Genomic DNA, 21,856 nt, shown 5'->3' on the forward strand with positions numbered 1-21,856 from the left:
TCTAATTAGTAATTAGAACAAGAATGATGTTAGGAATACTAGAAATTTTATTATATAGGGTTTATAAATTTATGTTTTATCAATCACAAAAACAATTCAAATATTCATTTATTAGGTATTTTAAGGCCCAGTAATTGTATTCATTGTTACATCAATTTTGAGGTTTTATATAAAAGTTGCAGTTGCTTTAGCACTATCCTTAAAAGAAAAGAAAAAAAAGAACAAAGAAAAAAAAGTGTATGTCCACTTAGTACAACCACATCATGTAAAACATATTTTTGTTGTATATTATATTATATCATTTGATTTAGACTAGAGTTCATATATAATATTAATTTTATTGGGAATATTTTTGTTAACAATAAGCCAATAACTAAATGATTTTCTGATATAGTTTTTTATTTTTTTTTAATAGGATCTAATATAGTTTTAAAATTTGCATATAGTGTGCTAAAGGCCTATAATTTTACATGGAAGAAATTTGTGTTTAGATTGATTTTAGTCCAAAACTTATATAATTATTTTTTTTAGAGAGAAACAACTTATATAAATTTATGTTACTTTTGAGGGTGTAAATTAAAACAATTTAGGAGGTTCATAGTTTTAATAAAACTTTTTAATATTTATGTTTACCAAAAAAAAAAACTTTTTAATATTTACAGATTAGTTTTGAACCACCCTAAATTATATAGGGAATTATGTAATTTCCTTAGTTTTTAATAAATGACGGTCACTTGTGAAAGAAGAATGTAGTCACTTCCTATAGAGAGAAATAGCTTCCTATTGAGAGAAATAGCCATTCGATGCAATCATGACTTATAAGACTAAAATTCTATTTTTGGGTAATAAACAAACTTATGGGAATGAGAGCATCTTAAACATTAGGGTAGAAAACCATGTCTATGATGAATTGGGTACATCCGGCATAGATGCATCACCATGCCTTGAACTTGAAGAGAGACTTACGTTGTCATGGTGTATAACCACATCATATGTTCCTTCAATTGAATTCCTTGAGTGGATTTGAATATCATCAATACTAGGAGAAGGTTCAAAAACGTTGGGACTTGCTACAACATGTACCCTTGATTCTTCACTCTGAAATGTTTGTGGATCTTTCTTGTCAAAATGTTTTGCCATTTCAACCAATTTGGACCAACAGGAGTTGGCGGGATTGTTGTTGCTCAAGGTAGACCAATGTGAGTAAAAGAAGTTAACAACATAAACCAAGAGTGAGACCACGGAAGCGATTCCTGCAATGAGGAAGAGGCCCCTGAAGTTATCCACACCAAGACTAGGACCATGTGAAGAGATTGTGGCGCTTTGATCTTCACAAGTAGTTTGACTTCCAAAGTACTTCTGCTCAATAGCTCCAATTTTATTTGTATCTTGAGTGACATTCAAGATTGCCCTCGAAATGTGAGGGACTAAAGGGGATCCTTGTTGGAAGGCCTGAAGAAACATGTTACAAAATTATAGCATTCTTTATTGCATTCTTAAAATTAAAAGAATAATTCGGGGTAGTTTGTTGTTTTGTTTTTGGAGAGAGAGAGAGAGAGAGAGAGAGAGAGAGACTTACAAAGCCAAATCCATCAGTTTTGTAGGTGGGTCCAACCATAGTATACCTAGAACAATACTTTGCAAGGAAGATCTTGATATAGGGGATTTCATCAAAAATAGCTGCAACCCCACCATTGTGGGTTCCTTTTGACAATGCTTCATGATACTCCTCAGAGGTCGAATATGGCTTCAACTGGGATTCGTGGAAATCTAATTGTTTAATCAGAAGCCCCTCAACAAAGGAATGATTTTGATATCCAACAAAATAACCATTATTTTTAATCTCTTTTATGTCAACAAATGTAGGCTGCAATCTCTGTACTGTTAATATTGAGGTTAGGCTTGCTGTATAACTTTGAGTTAGGATGAGTACAACAAAAATCCATATGATTAGCACAAATCTTGACCAATTGTTTACCACTTTCTCCCCTACAAGTAGCATAAATTATTTTTAATATTAACATGCATAGTGAATATCCATGTTTTGAATTCAAACAAACCACAAAAAGAGAGAATAAATTTTTTGGAAAAAAATACACAAAACCGTATGTGATTTATATGTAAACAAAAATTCTCGTGAGGTTTTGAGTATAACACTTAATCCTCGTTAATATTGCTTTGTGTGTAAACCATTAATTGGCTAATATCGAAACCCCACTTTGGTGATGCTTTATGTGAAAATGAATCCCTAAATTTGGACACATGTCATCACATGAGCAACTCACTATTAAGTTTCATGGGTGTTTAATGGTTTACACACAAAATAATACCAGGTAGGGTTAAGTGTAACATTATAAATTTTTGGAAGTTTTTATGCTTTGCAAAGATATCACAACGGGGTTTTATATACTTCTTCCTATTATCTTGTAGAGGATTGAAGAAAATTTACTGTGAGCGAAGGCAACTGTTGAGAAGGAGAACCAAAAAATCAAGCCAAGTTGTTGATTTGGAGGACCTCTAAACTCAGTGTTTACACGGTGTTCAAGAACCCTGAACCCATATTACCAGACCTGTAAAGATGAATGTTGCACCAGTTGTTAACCATAGATTAATGCTTAACGGCTTTAAGAAAATCCACAAGTTTTTGTTCTTATCGTCTTTCACCAAAACCACCATCGACACGCCTGATTCAGTATAAGGCAAAGTGAAATCAACATACAAGGAGCGATTAGCAACAATTGTTGTGTCTCCAACAACCGCGTCGTAAACCTGCATTTAGAGAGAGAATTATGAATTTATGGACTTTTGAGAAACGTTAAATGAGGTAACTAATTGACATCCACCTAAAGTGAATAAAATTCTTATGTCCTACTTTGACTATTCTACATTATACTTCACCAATCACAAGCCTAGCAAATGTTATCGCCTTTCCTTTTTTCTTATAAAGTAACCAAAATTTTAAAATAGAAAAAAATCAGCAATATGACATGTTGTAAAATTAAAAATAAAAATAAAATCAAATATATTTAGATGATATATTGCAATTGGTGGAGTATAAAATCAAATCCTCAAAGTGGAATAAAGGATGAGTAATACTACAATCATAAAATTTTTTACAACATTTTTACAAACTGTTAAAGAGTGGCAAATTTTTAGTTGTTCTCATATGGGTTCACCATTTACATAATTTTTTTACTTACCAATAACCACACACCACATCAGTAATTTGTAAAAAAAAAAAAAAAAAATTGTTAAAAAGTTTGTAACTCTTAACATTTTCTCATAAAGGTTTTTATTCACCTAGAGGCATCTGCAAGAAGAAAAACCTTGGGAGAAAAAAACTCACCTGGTTTTTAATTTGATAAAGAAGTTTATCGTATGTCCCATTAATTTGCCTATCCTTATTCATGTAGGGAATAAATTCATGAGGAAGGGGAAAAGGTAATGCTTCTTGTACAGCATGGAACACATCAATGACGAACCTTGATATGCTAGGCTTATCATCAGTAGAAGAATGCCATTCCACCTTCAGGAATTCTTCAAAACCATTTCTTATAGGAACCCCAATCCTTAACTTTGTTGGTTGGTCTGTTGTGTATCCTGGCCAAATCGGTTGTTTAAGTTTGTCCTTTGAAATTGAGTATGCCTCTTCTCTAGTGTCATTCAAATCTAGTGAAAATCCTCTGTTTCCCGTCCAATATCCAATAATCCTCTCGGTTCTTCCTATTACATTGAATAGTTCAAAGGCTGAAGGCTCCAACTGCCCCTTAACCAAATGAAAATTCCCGCTTAGGCCTTGAAATTTAGTACTTAGAATTGTATCGCGAAGCCTTGTACCCATTTCAAAAATGCCTAAAGCTGCAAGATCAACATTATTGTTGCTAGTATTTTGCTTCAAGAAGGTAGAATGCACCATGCTAGCCTTTTCTACTGCCATAGCCAATGCCCAGATTGTATCGTATGCCCATAATCCAAAAAAGTTTAAGCTAGTATTACTTTTGCTCTTTGTTCTAATTGAGGTTAAATTTCTCTTCCATTTCCTTTCAAAATCTTCAAGTTGTTTAGATGGGGGTAAGTATGGCCTGATTCCCAATACACCTTGCATTGAGTCCAAGACCTTTGAGCTCATAGGATCTAGCAATGATGATAGCCCTTCTGTGAGGATCCATGCATACCCTTCACTCATCATTCCTGCATTCTTTGCAAGTGCAAAGAGTTTGGAGCCAAGTGAAGCTGTCATGTGAACAAGGAATATTCTTGTATGATTTGCCTTTAACTTGTTAAGCTCTTCACTGATTTCAGTATTATTAGAAGATGGATGAATTTCACTTCTGTAAGAAACCCGAGTGTCAATCTCTTGTAAAGCATCCAACATATATGGAATTATGCCATTGCCATAATCTGTGTCTTCATAAATGAGGACAATTTCCCACCAACCAAAGGCCTTAACAATGTCTACTATGGCTTTAACTTGTGCGGAGTCATCATGTGTTGTACGTATGAAAAACGGGTTTTGGGATGGAGAAAGAGAGGGACTTGTGGCTGAGAAGGAAATGATGGGAACCTGAGCTTTGCGGCCAAGTTCTATCACAAACCTAGCTTGTGCGGAGCTTTGAGGTCCTATAATGGCCTGCACTTCTTTATTCTTCATTAAATCCAATGCTGGATATCATTTTAACAGTGAAATGAATGACTTAGAAAGTGGAAAATTTACTTTGCAATGTTTAATAACAAAAATTGATACTTTAGGATATGCCAACATATGTCTGTAAAAAGGTGAAGGTGCAAAATCAAAATGTTGATAAATTCTGAACTTCAATTGTATCAGACTACATGATGAGAAGTTTGTATATTAAGAGTTAAGACATGGAGCACAATTCCCCATGGGCATCCTTTAAATTAAACTTGAGATATGCAGCAATTCAAAAGTTCCTAGTAATAAGTTGAATAAAAATCCTGTATCCCACTCTGCATGTGAGTATTCCGCTTCATGCTTCATTAACTGTAAATAAACCAAATGTTTGTAAAAAAAAAATTTCCATTTAAAATTTGGTCATTTTATAAGGGAAAATAAATTGTGTGGTAGGTTATGATTGGTGAAAAATAAAGTAAAACACTAAAAGTGGACATTAGTTTTTTTTTTTTTTTTTACATGCTTTAGTGGGGCCGATTGTACCATCTAAGACTCCCAAATGGAAGAAGGCTCACAAATTGTAAGGTTTGTTTCTTTAACTGTACGAGTATTACTTAAGCCCCAACTATAAGCATCCAAACCACAACCACAACACCCCCCCCCCCCCCCAAACTCTTATCTGACTTAAGGAGTAGAAAAGGAAAATGAATTTTTTTTTGGCTCGCGGGATGTGCTCTAAGTCTTGCCCCTTCTTTTTCTTTAGTAAGGAGATTTAGAGTGTAGAACATATAATCCCCACTATGAATGGCAATGGGGTGGGTATGGGATGAGTTTTCTATTCCCCACCCTTGATTGTCACTTTGGGGAAGTTTTTTTTTTTTTTTTTTTTGATCCAATCCTAGCAAGCATCTGTGTGAACCTACCTTGCCCCATCCCACTCTATTTTTTTGTTTTATAATTTATTAAAATTTGATTTAAAATATATTATTCATTAAACTAAAAATCATTACGCATAAAAAAGAAAATCAAATTCTAACATTACAAAACCTTTTAGAAGCATAACAATGCAATAATGCAGGTATTTAAAATAATAAAAATAATTCAAACATAACTGTAGGGACACGATTTTTAACGACCCAAAGATGACGTTGGGCTCGTATGTAAAGGACCCGAACAATATGATTTGTAGAGAATGGGTTTGAAAGGCTAGCCCTTAGTCGTTGGGCAGCGGTCTGGTCCTGATTGTATGGGAACTCATACAAAAGTGGGTTTGGCCGGAATAGCCAGGCTTTACATCGATATAACTTGAAGGGTTTGGTTCCTCGGATTTAGTCCGAGGAGCATTATACTCTTTCTCCCTTTTTTTTGTAGGGTTTCCCCCCCCCCCTCTTGTCTCAGCTCTCTTTCCCTTTTATACTAGTATTTCCTTCCCGTTCTTCACCTACGTGTCCGTTTTTCCTTGTTTGGGGTAGTTACTCGTCTTATCAATCTATACGTCAGAGTGGTTGGGAAAAGCTGGATAGCATGGTATGAGTATGGGCTTGTCAGGCGCTAGGCTCCGCATTATGGTGTTGGCAGCTTTCTCCCTTGTACTGCTCTTGTACTGAATTTGTCCTTTTCTTCAGGCGTTTTTATGAGATGTTGGACGTGAGGTCGTCCTCGGCCACATCCTTGGGCCTTCAAGGAGCTTTCATTGAGCGTCCTCAGCAGCAGGGCTTATCGGACTGGGCTTTGGGCCCTTAACACCAAGTGGGCTGGGACCTCAGATTTCGGGCCCCACAATAGCCCCTCAAAATCCTGCTACCCGACTTTATTGTTAGGGAGGAGGGTTTTGGTAACGTCAGGCCCAAACCATGACTTGCCCAGCTCCGCATTTCATTGATATCGAGGTTGCTGTACTGGCCTGGGGAGCGCGCCAAGGCGTGAGACATCTCTCTAGATTTTCTCAGGCGGCATCCTTGACGTTTCAGTGTTCAAGGCCCGCCATTAATGTGCTTCCTTCACGAGATTATTCAAACCTCGTGGTTGCAGATGGCGTCGGAAATTGTGTCAAGACTATCTTGTCTGTAGCACTTATTGGAAACTTGCGCGGATTGAATGCCACTGGTCTGCTCCCTATATAAATAGGGTAAGGGATTACTCCTTGTGCATATAAACCCCTATGCTCTCTTTAAAATCATAATCCTTCTTCCATAATCACAATCTCTACATCCGGTACTATCCACCCTTAGTGCAATATGTTTGAGGCTCGGATGTGGGTGAAGGAGCTACACCCGCCACAGAGGCACCGGACCCTTCCAAGACTTAAGGTGATGTGGTCTGGGCAGGGTAGGCACAGGTTCAAGATAATCTTCCGCCTTGATAAGGGGGAAATGGTATTTCTCCCTCTTTCAGTCAAAATCCGAAGCAGGTACTGGTCGCACCAAATCCTTGGTGCGTCAGGAGTAAGGTTTTCCGCCATCAGCGCTGTCTGCTTTATCGCAGGCATGATTACGTGGAGGCTCATCAACTTCCGGCTCCCGGCATCTTTTCTTCAACTGTGCTGGCCGCAAGTTGGGTTCCCTGCACCTTTTCTTCAGCGGCGCTAGCATGGAGTTGGGCTCTCTGCACCTTTTCTTCAACGGTGCAAGCCCCAAGTTGGGCTCTTTTGCTGCCTGAGTTAGAGGCATGTAAAAGTATTGAGGAATGGCTTCCTTCGACGAAATTTTGGAGCAGCAGCACGTCTCTTCTTTGCATCTCTTCTTCGGCTTTTCCTTCATCCCCTTGTATCTTTTCTTTTCGCTAGTGTAGTTAGTTTCAGTATGAGCTTATTTAAGCTCTTTCATTGTACACTGTATTGTTCCTTTGTCTTAATAAGAAATGAATTTGCTTACTCTCAAATACTTTTCTTTTCTGCAAAAACTACTTTGTGCATGAATATTAAATAGGCATTTTCCTTTAATGATGCTTAGAGCAGGAAAAAACCTTGAAACAAATTCCCTCCAGTTTGAACTTACTGACATTATCAAGTATAATAATGGTAATTCTCAATAGATTAGACTCCTGAAACTAACCGAGATAACGGCTGAGCGCTTCGTAATGCATGTAAGGCGACCGTCCGAGAACGATAAATTCTAAATAATTCATCCAAGAGGGTAGCCGAGCAGTGAGGGACTTCGACTGTGTTTTTGGCAACATATTGCCCTATATTGCATCGATCCCCTTGGTATTGAGGATCCGAGGATAGACTGGGGAATCCATGCAGTTTAGGGATTAACCCAACTATCAATGGGGAACTCTCCTCTAGGGTAGATTCTAAGGGCCATGTAACGTTCAGGTTGCGTCCAAACCCCGTATTGTCTCTTCTAGGTAGTCGGTTTCTTTCTTTTAAGTAGTTGGTTTCCCCATAGGCTTGAGTCCGAGGACCATGCAAGGCCTTGGTTCTGTCCAAAACTTGTACTTTTTCTTTTAAGTAGTTGGTTTCCCCATAGGCTTGAGTCCGAGGACCATGCAAGGCCTTGGTTCTGTCCAAAACTTGTACTTGTTCTTTTAAGTAGTTGGTTTCCCCATAGGCTTGAGTCCGAGGACCATGCAAGGCCTTAGTTCTGTCCAAAACTTGTAATTTTTCTTCTAAGTAGTTGGTTTCCCCAGAGGCTTGAGTCCGAGGACCATACAAGGCCTTGGTTCTGTCCAAAACTTGTAGTCTTTCTTCTAAGTAGTTGGTTTCCCCAGAGGCTTGAGTCCGAGGACCATACAAGGCCTTGGTTCTGTCCAAAACTTGTAGTCTTTCTTCTAAGTAGTTGGTTTCCCCATAGGCTTGAGTCCGAGGACCATGCAAGGCCTTGGTTCTGTCCAAAACTTGTACTTTTTCTTTTAAGTAGTTGGTTTCCCCATAGGCTTGAGTCCGAGGACCATGCAAGGCCTTGGTTCTGTCCAAAACTTGTACTTTTTCTTTTAAGTAGTTGGTTTCCCCATAGGCTTGAGTCCGAGGACCATGCAAGGTCTTGGTTCTGTCCAAAACTTGTACTTTTTCTTTTAAGTAGTTGGTTTCCCCATAGGCTTAAGTCCGAGGACCATGCAAGGCCTTGGTTCTGTCCAAAACTTGTAGTTTTTCTTCTAAGTAGTTGGTTTCCCCAGAGGCTTGAGTCCGAGGACCATACAAGGCATTGGTTCTGTCCAAAACTTGTAGTCTTTCTTCTAAGTAGTTGGTTTCCCCAGAGGCTTGAGTCCGAAGACCATACAAGGCCTTGGTTCTGTCCAAAACTTGTAGTCTTTCTTCTAAGTAGTTGGTTTCCCCAGAGGCTTGAGTCCGAGGACCATACAAGGCCTTGGTTCTGTCCAAAACTTGTACTTTTTCTTTTAAGTAGTTGGTTTCCCCATAGGCTTGAGTCCGAGGACCATGCAAGGCCTTGGTTCTGTCCAAAACTTGTACTTTTTCTTTTAAGTAGTTGGTTTCCCCATAGGCTTGAGTCCGAGGACCATGCAAGGCCTTGGTTCTGTCCAAAACTTGTACTTTTTCTTTTAAGTAGTTGGTTTCCCCATAGGCTTGAGTCCGAGGACCATGCAAGGCCTTGGTTCTGTCCAAAACTTGTACCTTTTCTTTTAAGTAGTTGGTTTCCCCATAGGCTTGAGTCCGAGGACCATGCAAGGCCTTGGTTCTGTCCAAAACTTGTACTTTTTCTTTTAAATAGTTGGTTTCCCCATAGGCTTGAGTCCGAGGACCATGCAAGGCCTTGGTTCTGTCCAAAACTTGTACTTTTTCTTTTAAGTAGTTGGTTTCCCCAAAGGCTTGAGTCCGAGGATCATACAAGGCCTTGGTTCTGTCCAAAACTTGTAGTTTTTCTTCTAAGTAGTTGGTTTCCCCAGAGGCTTGAGTCCGAGGACCATACAAGGCCTTGGTTCTGTCCAAAACTTGTAGTTTTTCTTCTAAGTAGTTGGTTTCCCCAGAGGCTTGAGTCCGAGGACCATACAAGGCCTTGGTTCTGTCCAAAACTTGTAGTTTTTCTTTATTGATTTATTTTCCAAAGATTAGCCCCTTGACCAAGGTGGGAAGGGGTTAGCTTGATGTTGGAAGCCCCTAGAATTGTTCGTGCCCTTAGCACTGTCAGGCATAGCTCCTAGTGGAAACTTATGTTGGAACAACAACAACACGCCGCTGGAAATGAAGGAACTCTCACAGATCTTTGCTTTACAAAGGCTCAACCCCACCACCACCTGAGCCAACGCGCAAGCCTTTCCCACAGACGGCGCCAATTGTAGGGACACGATTTTTAACGACCCAAAGATGACGTTGGGCTCATATGTAAATGGCCCGAACAGTATGATTTGTAGAGAATGGGTTTGAAAGGCTAGCCCTTAGTCGCCGGGCAGCGGTCTGGTCCTAATTGTATGGGAACTCATACAAAAGTGGGTTTGGCCGGAATAGCCAGGCTTTACATCGATATAACTTGAAGGGTTTAGTTCCTCGGATTTAGTCCGAGGAGCATTATACTCTTTCTCCCTTTTTTTTTGTAGGGTTTCCCCCCCCCCTCTTGTCTCAGCTCTCTTTCCCTTTTATACTAGTATTTCCTTCCCGTTCTTCACCTACGTGTCCGTTTTTCCTTGTTTGGGGTAGTTACTCGTCTTATCAATCTATACGTCAGAGTGGTTGGGAAAAGCTGGATAGCATGGTATGAGTATGGGCTTGTCAGGCGCTGGGCTCCGCATTATGGTGTTGGCAGCTTTCTCCCTTGTACTGCTCTTGTACTGAATTTGTCTTTTTCTTCAGGCGTTTTTATGAGATGTTGGACGTAAGGTCGTCCTCGGCCACATCCTTGGGCCTTCAAGGAGCTTTCATTGAGCGTTCTCAGCAGCAGGGCTTATCGGACTGGGCTTTGGGCCCTTAACACCAAGTAGGCTGGGACCTCAGATATTTCGGGCCCCACAATAACAATACAACAATTGAAATCTTAAACATAATAATATAAATTCAATAATACAACAACAAAAGATTTTATAAGTCTAAGTTTGAATGTTAAAGAACATATATATATATATATATATATATATATATATATAAGGGCACTCTTTACCCCGAACCCACCCTGTAGAATGCACGTTTTTAATGTGATTTGTTGGTTTATTTTTGTTATTTTTTTTTATTTTTAATTTTTTTTTGGTATTGTTTTAAGCTAAAAGAGTTAGGATTTTTTTATTAATTATTTTTTTGAAGGATACGTTGCATCTCATGTGGCATAAAAAATAATATTTTAATATTAACATTAGTCAAATTAGCTTTTTCCATCAATCACTTAATGAGAGGGACTATTTTGACACATTATCAACAGATTAGCGACTAATATGACATATTTTGACACATGGAGCAAGTATTAGGGATCAAAATAGTAATTGACCCTACATTTTATAAATCAGTTTCTATTACTTTACATCATAGTTATGAATAGTTATAAATTTCATTTCGTTCCACCCGAAACGGTCAGAATCTTCCATTCCAGTTAGTTAACAGGTACCAATCAAGGTTTTGAAAACTAAACTGGACCAGCCAGTTTAATAAAAAATTGTATCATATTTTAAAATACTGAAAACATGTGGTTCAACCAGAAAAACTACTAATCGGGCTGGTTTGACCGGTTATGGGATGGTTCAGACTATTGTCAAATACAGTCGGTTTTTGGAAAATTCAGTCGCCTCACCTCTAAATTGCACACTACAGAAGTTATTTTCTATCATATTTCCTTCGGGTTGATGAAATAACAAAGAACAACCCATTGATTCCTCCTTGTAGCAGAGGAAGATCAAATATGAATAAAATTAAAAAAAAAAAAAAAAACACCATATAAGTCCACAACAATGAGAGAAAGAGATTTGATGACAATGAAATCTCAAAATCCAAACCCTCACAGAGAATCCTTACATAAAACGTTCCTCTTTTCTTAAAGAAATGAGATCTACAACCTTCATCATTGAAGAAATGAACCCCAAGGCAGCAAGCACCATTTCAGTATTTTACCATATTTATTTGTACTATAAAGTATAGATATAAATTTGGTCTGTTGGGGGTAGCCAATCAAAGACAATAGTGTTAAAGGGAAAGAAAGAAGTGGGGGCATATTGGTTAGGTGAAGATATTCCTCGTTTATTTTGCTTTTGGTTATAGAATTTTTCTATTAATGTATAGTTATTCCTTTTTTTTTCTTTTTTTTTTCTTTTTTGAGGAAAATGTATAGCGATTCCTAGTTGCCAGTTGTTGGCCATTCTACACAACAAAAATTTAGGATAAATTTTACAGATGGCATAAATAAAAACCACAAACATGAGAATAAATTCAAGGAAAATGTTATAGTTACTCCAAGTTGTACTGTATAAAGTTTACAAATTAATGTGACAATTCTAAAAAATAAAAAAATTAATATGAGAATAAATATGATTGGTAGACTTCAATCGATTTAAAATTATTATTTGAATGACTTCTTTATAATTGGTTACACATTAGTTTGTAAGCCCAATATAATAAATTTGTAGTACCTGTAAACTATAGCACTACTCTAAATTTAATAGATGGCTATGTATATATACTCATACATACACACACTCAGTATATAATTATAAATATCTAAATAATTATATATTAACTAAGTAGTCATATATTATATAAGTAATAGATATACATACTAAATAATTAATATATAAACTAAATGAAAAAATATAAATAAAATTAATATAAACTTGTTCTATGCTAAATCATCTGTTATATCTTTTTTATCTAAATATTATTAGTTATTTTTCAATAATCTTTTAAAAAAACTAAATATTATTAGTTATAAAATTATTGTATATTTTTAAAATTTTAAAATTATTAATTAATTATTATGATATAACGGGTTTGACCATCAGTTTGACTCCAATCAAACTAGAGAACCAAGAGTCATGGCTCTTAAGCTGGATATGAGTAAAGCTTATGACCGAGTGGAGTGGGGATTCTTGGAGGCTATTATGCAATATTTGGGGCTTGAAGAGAGGATGAGAAGAATTATTTTGTCTTGCCTGAAGTCTGTGTCGTACTCTATTTTGCTTAATGGGCAACCGGTTGGTAGCATCAAGCCTTCGAGGGGTCTTCGCCAAGGTGATCCTTTATCACCGTATTTGTTTCTCTTGTGTGCCATGGGGTTACAAGGTTTATTGCAAAAAGCTGAGGCCGAAGGAAGTATTAAGGGAGTGGCTATTAGTAGATATGGTCCTCGGGTCTCTCACTTATTTTTTGCAGATGATAGTGTCCTCTTTTGCCGTGCTACTGAGGCCGAATGTCAGAGAGTCCTGGATATTCTGTCTACTTATGAGAGGGGAACGGGTCAAAAAATCAATAGAGATAAGACTAACATTTTCTTCAGTTCTAATACCCATCATCAAACCCAATCTCGTATCCAACAACTCTTGGGAGTTCCGGCAATTAGACAATATGAAAAATATTTGGGGTTGCCTGCATTAGTGGGGCGAAAAAAAAAAAGGAGTTTTATTTACCTTAAGGAGAGGGTGTGGAAGAAAATTCAAGGGTGGAAGGAAAAGTTACTATCTATAGCTGGAAGGGAAGTCCTCATTAAAGCTGTCATTCAAGCCATTCCTACTTACACAATGAGTTGTTTCAAGCTCCCTAAGTGTTTGATTAAAGAGTTAGAAATCCTCATTCGGAAATTTTGGTGGGGCTACAATGATGCCGCAAAGAAGGTACACTGGGTTAGCTGGGAGAGGTTATGTGAAGCTAAAGAAGTTGGCGGTATGGGCTTCAAAGAAATTGAGAAGTTTAATGAAGCCCTCCTTGCTAAACAAGTCTGGCGAATGATGCAAAATCCGGAGTCCCTTTGCTTCAGAGTTTTTAAGGCTCGATTTTTTCCTAATTGCTCTATTCTTGATGCCAAGGAATCCAACTCCGGCTCCTACGCATGGAAAAGCATCCTTAGTGCTAGGGATGTCATTAGAAAGGGTATGGTTTGGCGTATTGGGGATGGCCAGTTTGTCCGGATCAAAGAAGATAAGTGGTTGCCGGTGAAACCTAGTAGATTTATTCTCTCCCCCCTCCCTCCTGTCATGGCAGAAGCGAGGGTTAGCTCTCTCATCAATCCAGATTTGAGTATGTGGAAATCTAAGGAGGTAAACCGATTGTTCTTGCCCCATGAAGCTTCGTTAGTTCTGGGCATTCCACTTAGCCACAGGAAGCCTTCTGACCGTGTCTCTTGGTCTTGTACTCCATCTGGGGAGTTCAGCACTAGCAGTGCTTACAAGTTGTTGGCTGCCCCATCCTCAACGGACCGTGCCAGCTCTTCCAATCAAGATTATCAGCGAAGTTTCTGGAAAGGGATTTGGAAGTTGCAAATTCCCAATAAGATTAAACATTTTATTTGGCGAGTTTGTAATAATGCTTTGCCGACCAAGAGCAATCTGAAGCGAAGGCATATTATAGATTCGGACCTCTGTGATTTGTGCAAGGATGCTACGAAAGACTCTCTTCATGCTCTTTGCTTTTGCTGCCACATTGCCCCTGTTTGGCAGCCCTTCCAATGGTTCCAGACCATGATAACTCCCCCTCCCCTGAATTTTTGTGATTTAATTAACAAATTTTTGCAGGTGCGCGATGAGCTGAGAACGGAGATGTTTGCAACTATGACATGGTGCTTATGGAATAGACGGAATGCTCTCCATTTTGGTCGTCCAGCTCAGCCCCTCTCAAATATCAGTACCGTTGCAGGTGCTCTGCTGCAGGACTTCATGGCTAGTCAAATATCAGAGACTCCCCGCCTTCGACCTTCTGCTCAGCACCAATGGCGCCCTCCAGAACAGGGCTTTGTGAAAGTAAACTTTGATGCTGCCATATTTAATCACTCGAACTTGGCTGGACTTGGTGTTATTGTACGTGACTGGCGTGGCGTCTCCCGTGGTGCTATGTCAACGCACACTGCGTTAGCTTCATCTGTAGCTGATATGGAGGCTCTGGCATGTCTTAGAGCAGTCCAATTCGCTGCTGAACGTGAGCTTCAACAAGTGATAATTGAAGGTGATTCGGTCATAATCATTGCTGCGATCACCCAGGGACGTTCTTTACTGTCCTCCTTTGGTAATACTGTGGATGATGTTCTGTGCTTGCTGCCTAAATTTTCCTCAATTCAGTTTAATCATGTCAACCGCTCTGGTAACTTAGTGGCGGATGCTCTTGCGAAGAAGGCTGCATCCATTGTAGGCTCTCATGTTTGGCCGGATGCTTTGCCTTTGGACATTGCTACTTTAGTCGACTTTGATGTTCATTAAGCTCTTGTCTTTGTTTCTTCAATAAAGTCCCAGACTTGAAGTCTGGTTTCTCAAAAAAAAAAAGAGCCACTCCCTATTTTGGTTCTTTGACCTGTCCAATTAAATTTTTAAAAGCATGGTACAAATGACCCTCTATTTCATCTCATTTTAAATTCTAGCACATGCTAATCCATTCCACCAATAACAGTTATTTCACTAAATTTCTTTTGATATGGTGATTTTAGCTAGTATGTAAATGAATTATTATTATTTTTTTTTTCCTAAAAACTTTTTTTTTTTTTGTATTATTATTACTTTACTCACATATGAGAAGTTTTTTTTCTTCATCAATTTTTTAATTACTCATATATGACATATTATATTGTGTAATAATGATTTTAAGAATGTCCATTATATGATTTTGAATCAATGGTTCAATATAGTATAATATTATGTGATGCAAATCTAGGTATATAAATGCCTACTTGAAAATATACATCTTGGATGTATATATATATGTAAAAATATATATAAAATCGAGTCTTCCAAAGGTTTTTTAGATAAACTTGAATACAAAAATTTAATTAGCAATTTTACATCTAGAAAAACAAGAGTAAAATAGAAGAAGCATAGATTTTAAGTAAAAAAATTATTTTAATATTTAAATATATAAAAAAGTTCATTGTTGCATTATTGAACCTCAAAATGCATAGAGCTGGCTTTAATAGAAGAGATTACGTTTCTCTTGACAAGATACTAACATTAGAAATGTTATTACCATGCTATATCTTCCATTCAAAAAAAAAAGAAAAAGGAAAAGAAAAAGAAAAAGAAATGTTATTACCAGGCAACAGTTTCAGCCTTGAAGGCCACACTATCCTAGTAATGTAAAACTTTCCTAACTTTTGGGATGAATTATATAAAAAAAATTTAGTACCACAACTTCTGGCCACAAATGTAACATGGTAATGTGAGTGGTAGAGAAAAAATAGTGAGACCATCTATGAGTCAAAGGAAAATTATCTTTGGTCAACGTAAAAAGTATAGCTTATTTTCAAAAATCGTTTTCCATTAAATTTTTTCGGAAAACAACTCTATCTCACAGCAAGCTAAATAAGAGAAGTTAGGAGGTTATTTTTCAACTCATTTAAAATTGTTATCAAATATTGAAAAATGAGATAGTTTTATAGAAAATGTTTCTTGAAAAATGACTCATTTTAAAAAAAAAAAATCATTGTTGAAACAAACAAAGCGGTAGCCTATAGACACTGTGAAATAGTTTGCTTTCCTAAAACAACTTGAATTATATATTGTGTTGTCAATAAATATTTTTTTGCAGTTTGCCAAGTTAGAGTTGTGATAAAGAAACTGTGAAATAGTTTGCTTTCCTAAAAACAACTTGAATTATATATTGTGTCGTCAAGAAATTATTATCTATATATATATATAAAACCGAAGCTTTTGAAGCTCCCACAATTTTCCACGTCAGCACATCATTTAAAAAAAAAATCATAAACCAAAAAATAAAAAACTTTTCTAAAACCCAAAAAAATACTTAAACACAAAATCAGAGGAACCCTAAGCCTTTAACACGCTCTACCTTCTCCTTCCTCCAAAACCCAGACCACGCTTTGCTGTTCCCCCACACGCAAACACAACACCGCGTTCTTCTTCTCATCAGTCAGTCAAACTCAAAACTCAACACCATGACCCCAAAATCCCTCTTCTTCTTCTCCACCACCCTCGCTCTTCTCATCCTCCTCATACCCATCTCTGCCCAAATCTCCGACCCGAACCCGAAACCGACCCAATCCCTATCCGCGGCCCACACTGAGCTCACCAACTATGGCTTCCCAGTCGGACTCTTACCCTCCTCAGTCCATGGCTACTCCATAAACAAGACCTCCGGCAACTTCTCCGTCGAGCTCGGCGGCGACTACAAGATCACTCTCCCGCCGGACAACTACCTCGCCACCTATTCCAGGACAGTCAGGGGAAAGATCGTTTCGGGTAAGATCGCTGAGCTCGACGGGATTCAGGTCCGTGCGTTGTTCAGGTGGTGGTCCATCACCGGGATCCGATCCACCGGCAAAGACTTGGTGTTCGAGGTCGGCATGGTCAGCGCCAAGTACCCCTCCAAGAACTTCGACGAGAGCCCCGATTGCGAAGGTAAACACTCCTCTTTGTGAGTGAGCGAGTGAGGTATGAATTCAAATCCCAATTCAATTCGCTCTTAATTAGGGTTTTGAATTGATCAGAGAAATTCGAGACTAAAGTATGTGTTGTGCGTTATGATTAGTATTGAATTAACATCTCTGAGTGATAATTCTTAATTAGTAATTATTGATTTAAAATATAAAAATTGATTGAATCGAATTGTGCTCTATGTATCTCGATTATTCCTGAATATTCTGTATAGCACGAGCAAAATAAAATAGTTGCTGTCTTTTTTGATTTTGTTTTAATTTTAGTTTACTAGGCGTTTGTTTGTATCGAATATGTTCTTTTCCAGATTAATTCCCTCTAAGGTATTAGCCCAAACTGCCGACTCTTCCAAAGAAGGTAATTCTTTTCTCTCTTTACAATTAAATCCGTTAGCACAAATCGCATTAGATATCTGTGAAACGTTTTAACTTTTATTTATTTTTACTAATTCGTTAATGTTTGAATTGCTTTTCAGTTTGATTAAAACTGCCGACTCTTCCAAAGGAGGTAATTCTTTTCTCTTTTTATGATTAAATCCGTTAGTACGAATCGCATCAGATATCTGTGAAACGTTTTAACTTTTATTTATTTTTACTAATTCGTTAATGTTTGAATTGCTTTCAGTTTGATTATTGTTGATTTCAATTAATTTACACCTAAGGATTTGTTAAATTATTATTATTATTTTTTAAATTGATTTCTTTCTCTGATTTCGTAGCTGATTGATATAAAGCTTCCTAAGTATTTTCACGATCAGACAAACTTAACCAAATTGAGCATCTGTTTGGGTGTGGAGGAAAAAAACAATGGAAGCACAATCAATTGTGAAGGTTCCTTTTAGATACCTTTGTTAATTTGCTTTGTTGATTTGCCAATTGTGAATTACTTTATGTTATTTCTACTAAGATTTTTCTATGGTATTCTATTTTATTTCACTTTGTTGCGGGTGCTTGCATTTTTCTTTTTTCTTGCATTTTTCTATGGACAGTCAAGTATTTACCTTTCCTTTATTATGTACGGCTCCAAACATTAATCGTGTATTGGACATAGCTCAAGAACACAGTGTGAGCAGCTACACGTTGCAGAGAAATCGAGGTATCCACAAGCCAGTCAAAGTTGATGACAGCCCTTCAATGATAGCTGAAAATGGTGTGAGTAGCTCCAGCTTGTGCGAGCATGAAAAAGGTGAGAATATTGCTTTGCTCCAAAAAAGCAACATTATCCTCCCCCATGACAATTCTCTAATTGACAGGCAATAAACTTTTCACACTGCCACTGATGGTGAATTTTTCATTTTCACTGTGCCTCAATACATATACTGGGCAAACTTCGTGATTAGGTTATCTTATTTTGTAAATTAATGGTAACATCTCTTGATTACAGTATTGCAGGCACTGCGGACCGCTCTTGCAACAGCAGGATATATTAATGCTGCGATGCAGAGAGCTCCCAGGATCTTAGGCAGAGTTATTCAAGCACAGATGGATACAGCATTTACTAATTCTAAGATGCAGAGAATTTGTGGGAACTCAGGCACAGTTAAGGTGGAGAGAGATGGATTTCTCAGCAAGTCAAAAGACAAAGCTGGCAGAACTTTGATGATAGCAACAAGCATGGATCCTGATTTGTACAAGGCTATAACAGATAGGGACATTGATTTAATCCAAAAAAGAAGGCATGATATGGAACTTTCTCCTCTCTATGACAAAACCCCTGAATTGAATACAATCCTTCATCTTGCTGCTGCAAGCTCAGACGATGAAGAGTTTGTACAAGCAATCCTCAGGATCCAACTGTGCCAAAAATTTGTCACAGAAAAGAACTCCAGCGGCAACCTTCCTCTTCATGAAGCAGTAAATGCTGGCCATCTGCATATAGTGAAACTTTTGGTCATATGGACTTACCAGCAGCTGCAAGATCACTCTACTGGACCATTGAGGGAGAAAAATAAGGAGGATAATACTCCTCTTTACCTGCCCTTAATTAACAAATACCAAGCTGTGGGTTGTAACTTGGCCTTGGAATCCAAGTACAATGAAATGGCCAAGTTCTTTGTACTTGGATTGATTTATAGTTTTGGATTGATTTATGACTATTATGCTACTATTTTAAAATCGAGTATGGACATTTTTAGTAATGTTCACTTTCATTAAGTGTTGTTTCTTTTACATGTACACATGGTGTTTGATGAAATTTCTTATGAGTTCTAGAAGCCATAATACATGGAGAGTCGTAAGGAGGAACATAGGTAAGAAATGTGATGCTCTATTGTTGATCTAATCAAGGTAAGCTGTGTTTGATTCTTATTACTATTGTTAATGATACACCATATATTGAATATTTGCTTTGTACAATTTGCTGTTTTGTGCTGATATCCTAAGTGCTGGTGTTGTTTGGAATTTAATTTATCTGTAATTAATTGTATTGGAGTGTACTTATACAAGTTATATATTTTCTAAATTATGATCTCAAGTATTTGGTTACCACGATATCTCATTGTATGTGATAGATTTTATTACTTTGGTATATAATTTATACCTTAATATTGGTTTTTTTTTTTTTTTTTTTAATGTTAGGGAAGTTGTGTCAATTGATTGACATGTTATTATCAACAACTTTCCCGTGCATAGCACGGGTTATCGACTAGTTATTATTATTTTTAAACAAAAACACATCTCCGGTGGCATTTCATAAGGTACCTGTAGACGCTGCAGTAATGACATCATCTCCAGAATCCTTTGCGAAGAGAGTGAGTCTAGTGCGACAGTTATGATTCACAGCATAAAAGTCAGAGCGAGCCATGGACATGTAGCTCTCTGCCACCCTTCCCACGGGGGACTTCAAATCAAGAACCACGCCTACTGGTATGACCTCCTTTGCCAACACTAAAGGCTCATGACCCCAGAGGCAGAGGGAGAGGGAGAGGGTGAGTAAGAGAAATGATAGGAAAGAGAACAGGTGCTTCTGGTTTGCCATTGTCAATGCTCAACTGAGATCAAGCTAACCTTGCCAAATGATAACTAGAAAAAGCAGTGGGGACCACACGTTAGCATTTTGCAATGTGTTTGAATTAAGTTTAGAAAAATTTGGTCTACACGTTAAGACGTTAACTGTGAATTGTTTGAATTAAGTTTAGAAAATTCCATTCAATGTTGAATTGTTTGCCTTATTAAGTGGCTCAGATAGCTATGGTCGGACACCTTACACACGACATGAAGGCTACAAGAGCAGTTGGACCCACGGGAATTTGGTAATGACTTTCCAATTTCAATATTCGCACTGAATCTTGTGGCCATTTCATTGATCATTTGTATCTTTGTCTCAAAATCAAATTTCCCCTTGCTGATGCAAGCTAGACCTGTGCCCGCTTGGTTAATTAGCACTTTACTTATTCGACCAAAAGTCATGTTGGCACTGTGAGAACGTGATTTGTACGCCTGGCAAGTTAATAAATTCGCTAAGTGCATTCACATCAATCTATTTGTAATAGAAAAAGGTCTAGAATTTACATATATAGTTTTGCCTAAAAACGACTCGTATTATTCCATGTATATAATTATGTAAATTTACAAGTTGGATACAATAATCGTGATACTATTCATTTTGTATTTAGTTATTTATTCTTTCTTAACGTCTCTCGAGGTTGAAATAAAATGATAGATGTGGTTGTTGTGCGTAAAAAAAGATAAACAATTTAAAAAATCAAAAAAATTAATATTTTAATGAAAAATAGAGTAAAATAATAATCTAATATAGAATATTTTGAAAATTAAGTATGTAAACTAGAAAAAGTAATTTCTTATGCTAAAATAGAAATGAATTTCCGCTCGATCTGACATGAATGCTCTAATATGGAGGAAATAAGCGTGTTGTACATTTGAGACCAGGGAGTCGCAATACCAAAATGCAGGATTTTTTTTTTTTTTATAAGATAGAAATTCTACTCTAGCCTAATCTAAATTACCCTCAATTCTATCTTAAAATCTCATTCTTCTTGTTCTTCAACTTAAAGCATTCACATTGGTTGTCCTAAAATATTTAGTAACTTTTAGCACCTAAAAAAGTTACTTTATCTATTTTAATTCACTATTTTATAACTTACCCAATATCTCAACTCTTATTTTTCATATCACAGTTAAACACTATTAATTCTCCCTCTCTCTCTCTCTCTCTCTCTCTCTCTCTCTCTCTCATCAAATAGATACACACCCACTAGCCACCACCATCACAAATCAAAACCCACCCCTATCCACCACTGTAAATTGAAACCCACCCACCCACCAACCACCACACAAACTAAAACTCACCCACCCACCACCACTACAAACCCCAGCCTAAAATTAACCCAACAAAAAAATAACATCGTTAATCATCACAACAATGACCACAACTTAACCACCATCGTCGTGGCCACAAGCAAAAATCAAACCAAACACCACCAAAAGGACCCACAAATCATCCCAATTAACACCCAAAACCAACCTAATTTTTGTGACCCATGACCCATATACACAACCTAGAAACCAATGCGTTGCCATCTTGAGATTAATGAAAAATTAGATTGAATAATAATAGTACTTTTTTCACAAAGGAAAAAAAATTGATCATTATTATTGTGTGCTTCCTTCTTCATTTTTCCATGTGTCATTGTAGTATGTTTGAGAATGAACACGTGTTATTGTTGCATGCATCCACCGATTTGAAGATCCAACTTTTACAAGATACTAGTATGTATCCCCGTGCACATGCACGAGTACAAATCAC

The 21,856-nt window shown here is 37.3% G+C and overlaps 1 protein-coding gene and 1 pseudogene across 2 annotated transcripts; one reads left to right on the forward strand and one right to left on the reverse strand.

Moving 5' to 3' along the window:
• Positions 1-900: 900 nt before the first annotated feature.
• LOC115973951 lies at positions 901-20,068 on the reverse strand (annotated as a pseudogene).
• LOC115977365 lies at positions 16,488-18,253 on the forward strand. 2 transcript variants are annotated; one of them, XM_031099190.1, is made up of 4 exons: positions 16,488-17,449; positions 17,568-17,599; positions 17,811-17,922; positions 18,143-18,251. In XM_031099190.1, exon 1 carries the CDS (start codon positions 16,594-16,596, stop codon positions 17,074-17,076), a length of 483 nt encoding a protein of 160 aa, XP_030955050.1. In that variant the 5' UTR covers positions 16,488-16,593; the 3' UTR covers positions 17,077-17,449; positions 17,568-17,599; positions 17,811-17,922; positions 18,143-18,251. The 2 variants fall into 2 exon arrangements, with proteins under 2 accessions (XP_030955050.1, XP_030955049.1); XM_031099189.1 differs by having other exon boundaries at positions 16,488-17,599; positions 18,143-18,253.
• Positions 20,069-21,856: the final 1,788 nt, after the last annotated feature.

The sequence above is a fragment of the Quercus lobata genome, chromosome 2, assembly GCF_001633185.2.
Source record: "Quercus lobata isolate SW786 chromosome 2, ValleyOak3.0 Primary Assembly, whole genome shotgun sequence".
Lineage (NCBI taxonomy): Eukaryota > Viridiplantae > Streptophyta > Magnoliopsida > Fagales > Fagaceae > Quercus > Quercus lobata.

Coding starts and splice junctions, on each gene's coding strand:
- LOC115977365 (XM_031099189.1), top strand. CDS start 16,594: ATGACCCCAAAATCCCTCTTCTTCTTCTCCACCACCCTCGCTCTTCTC.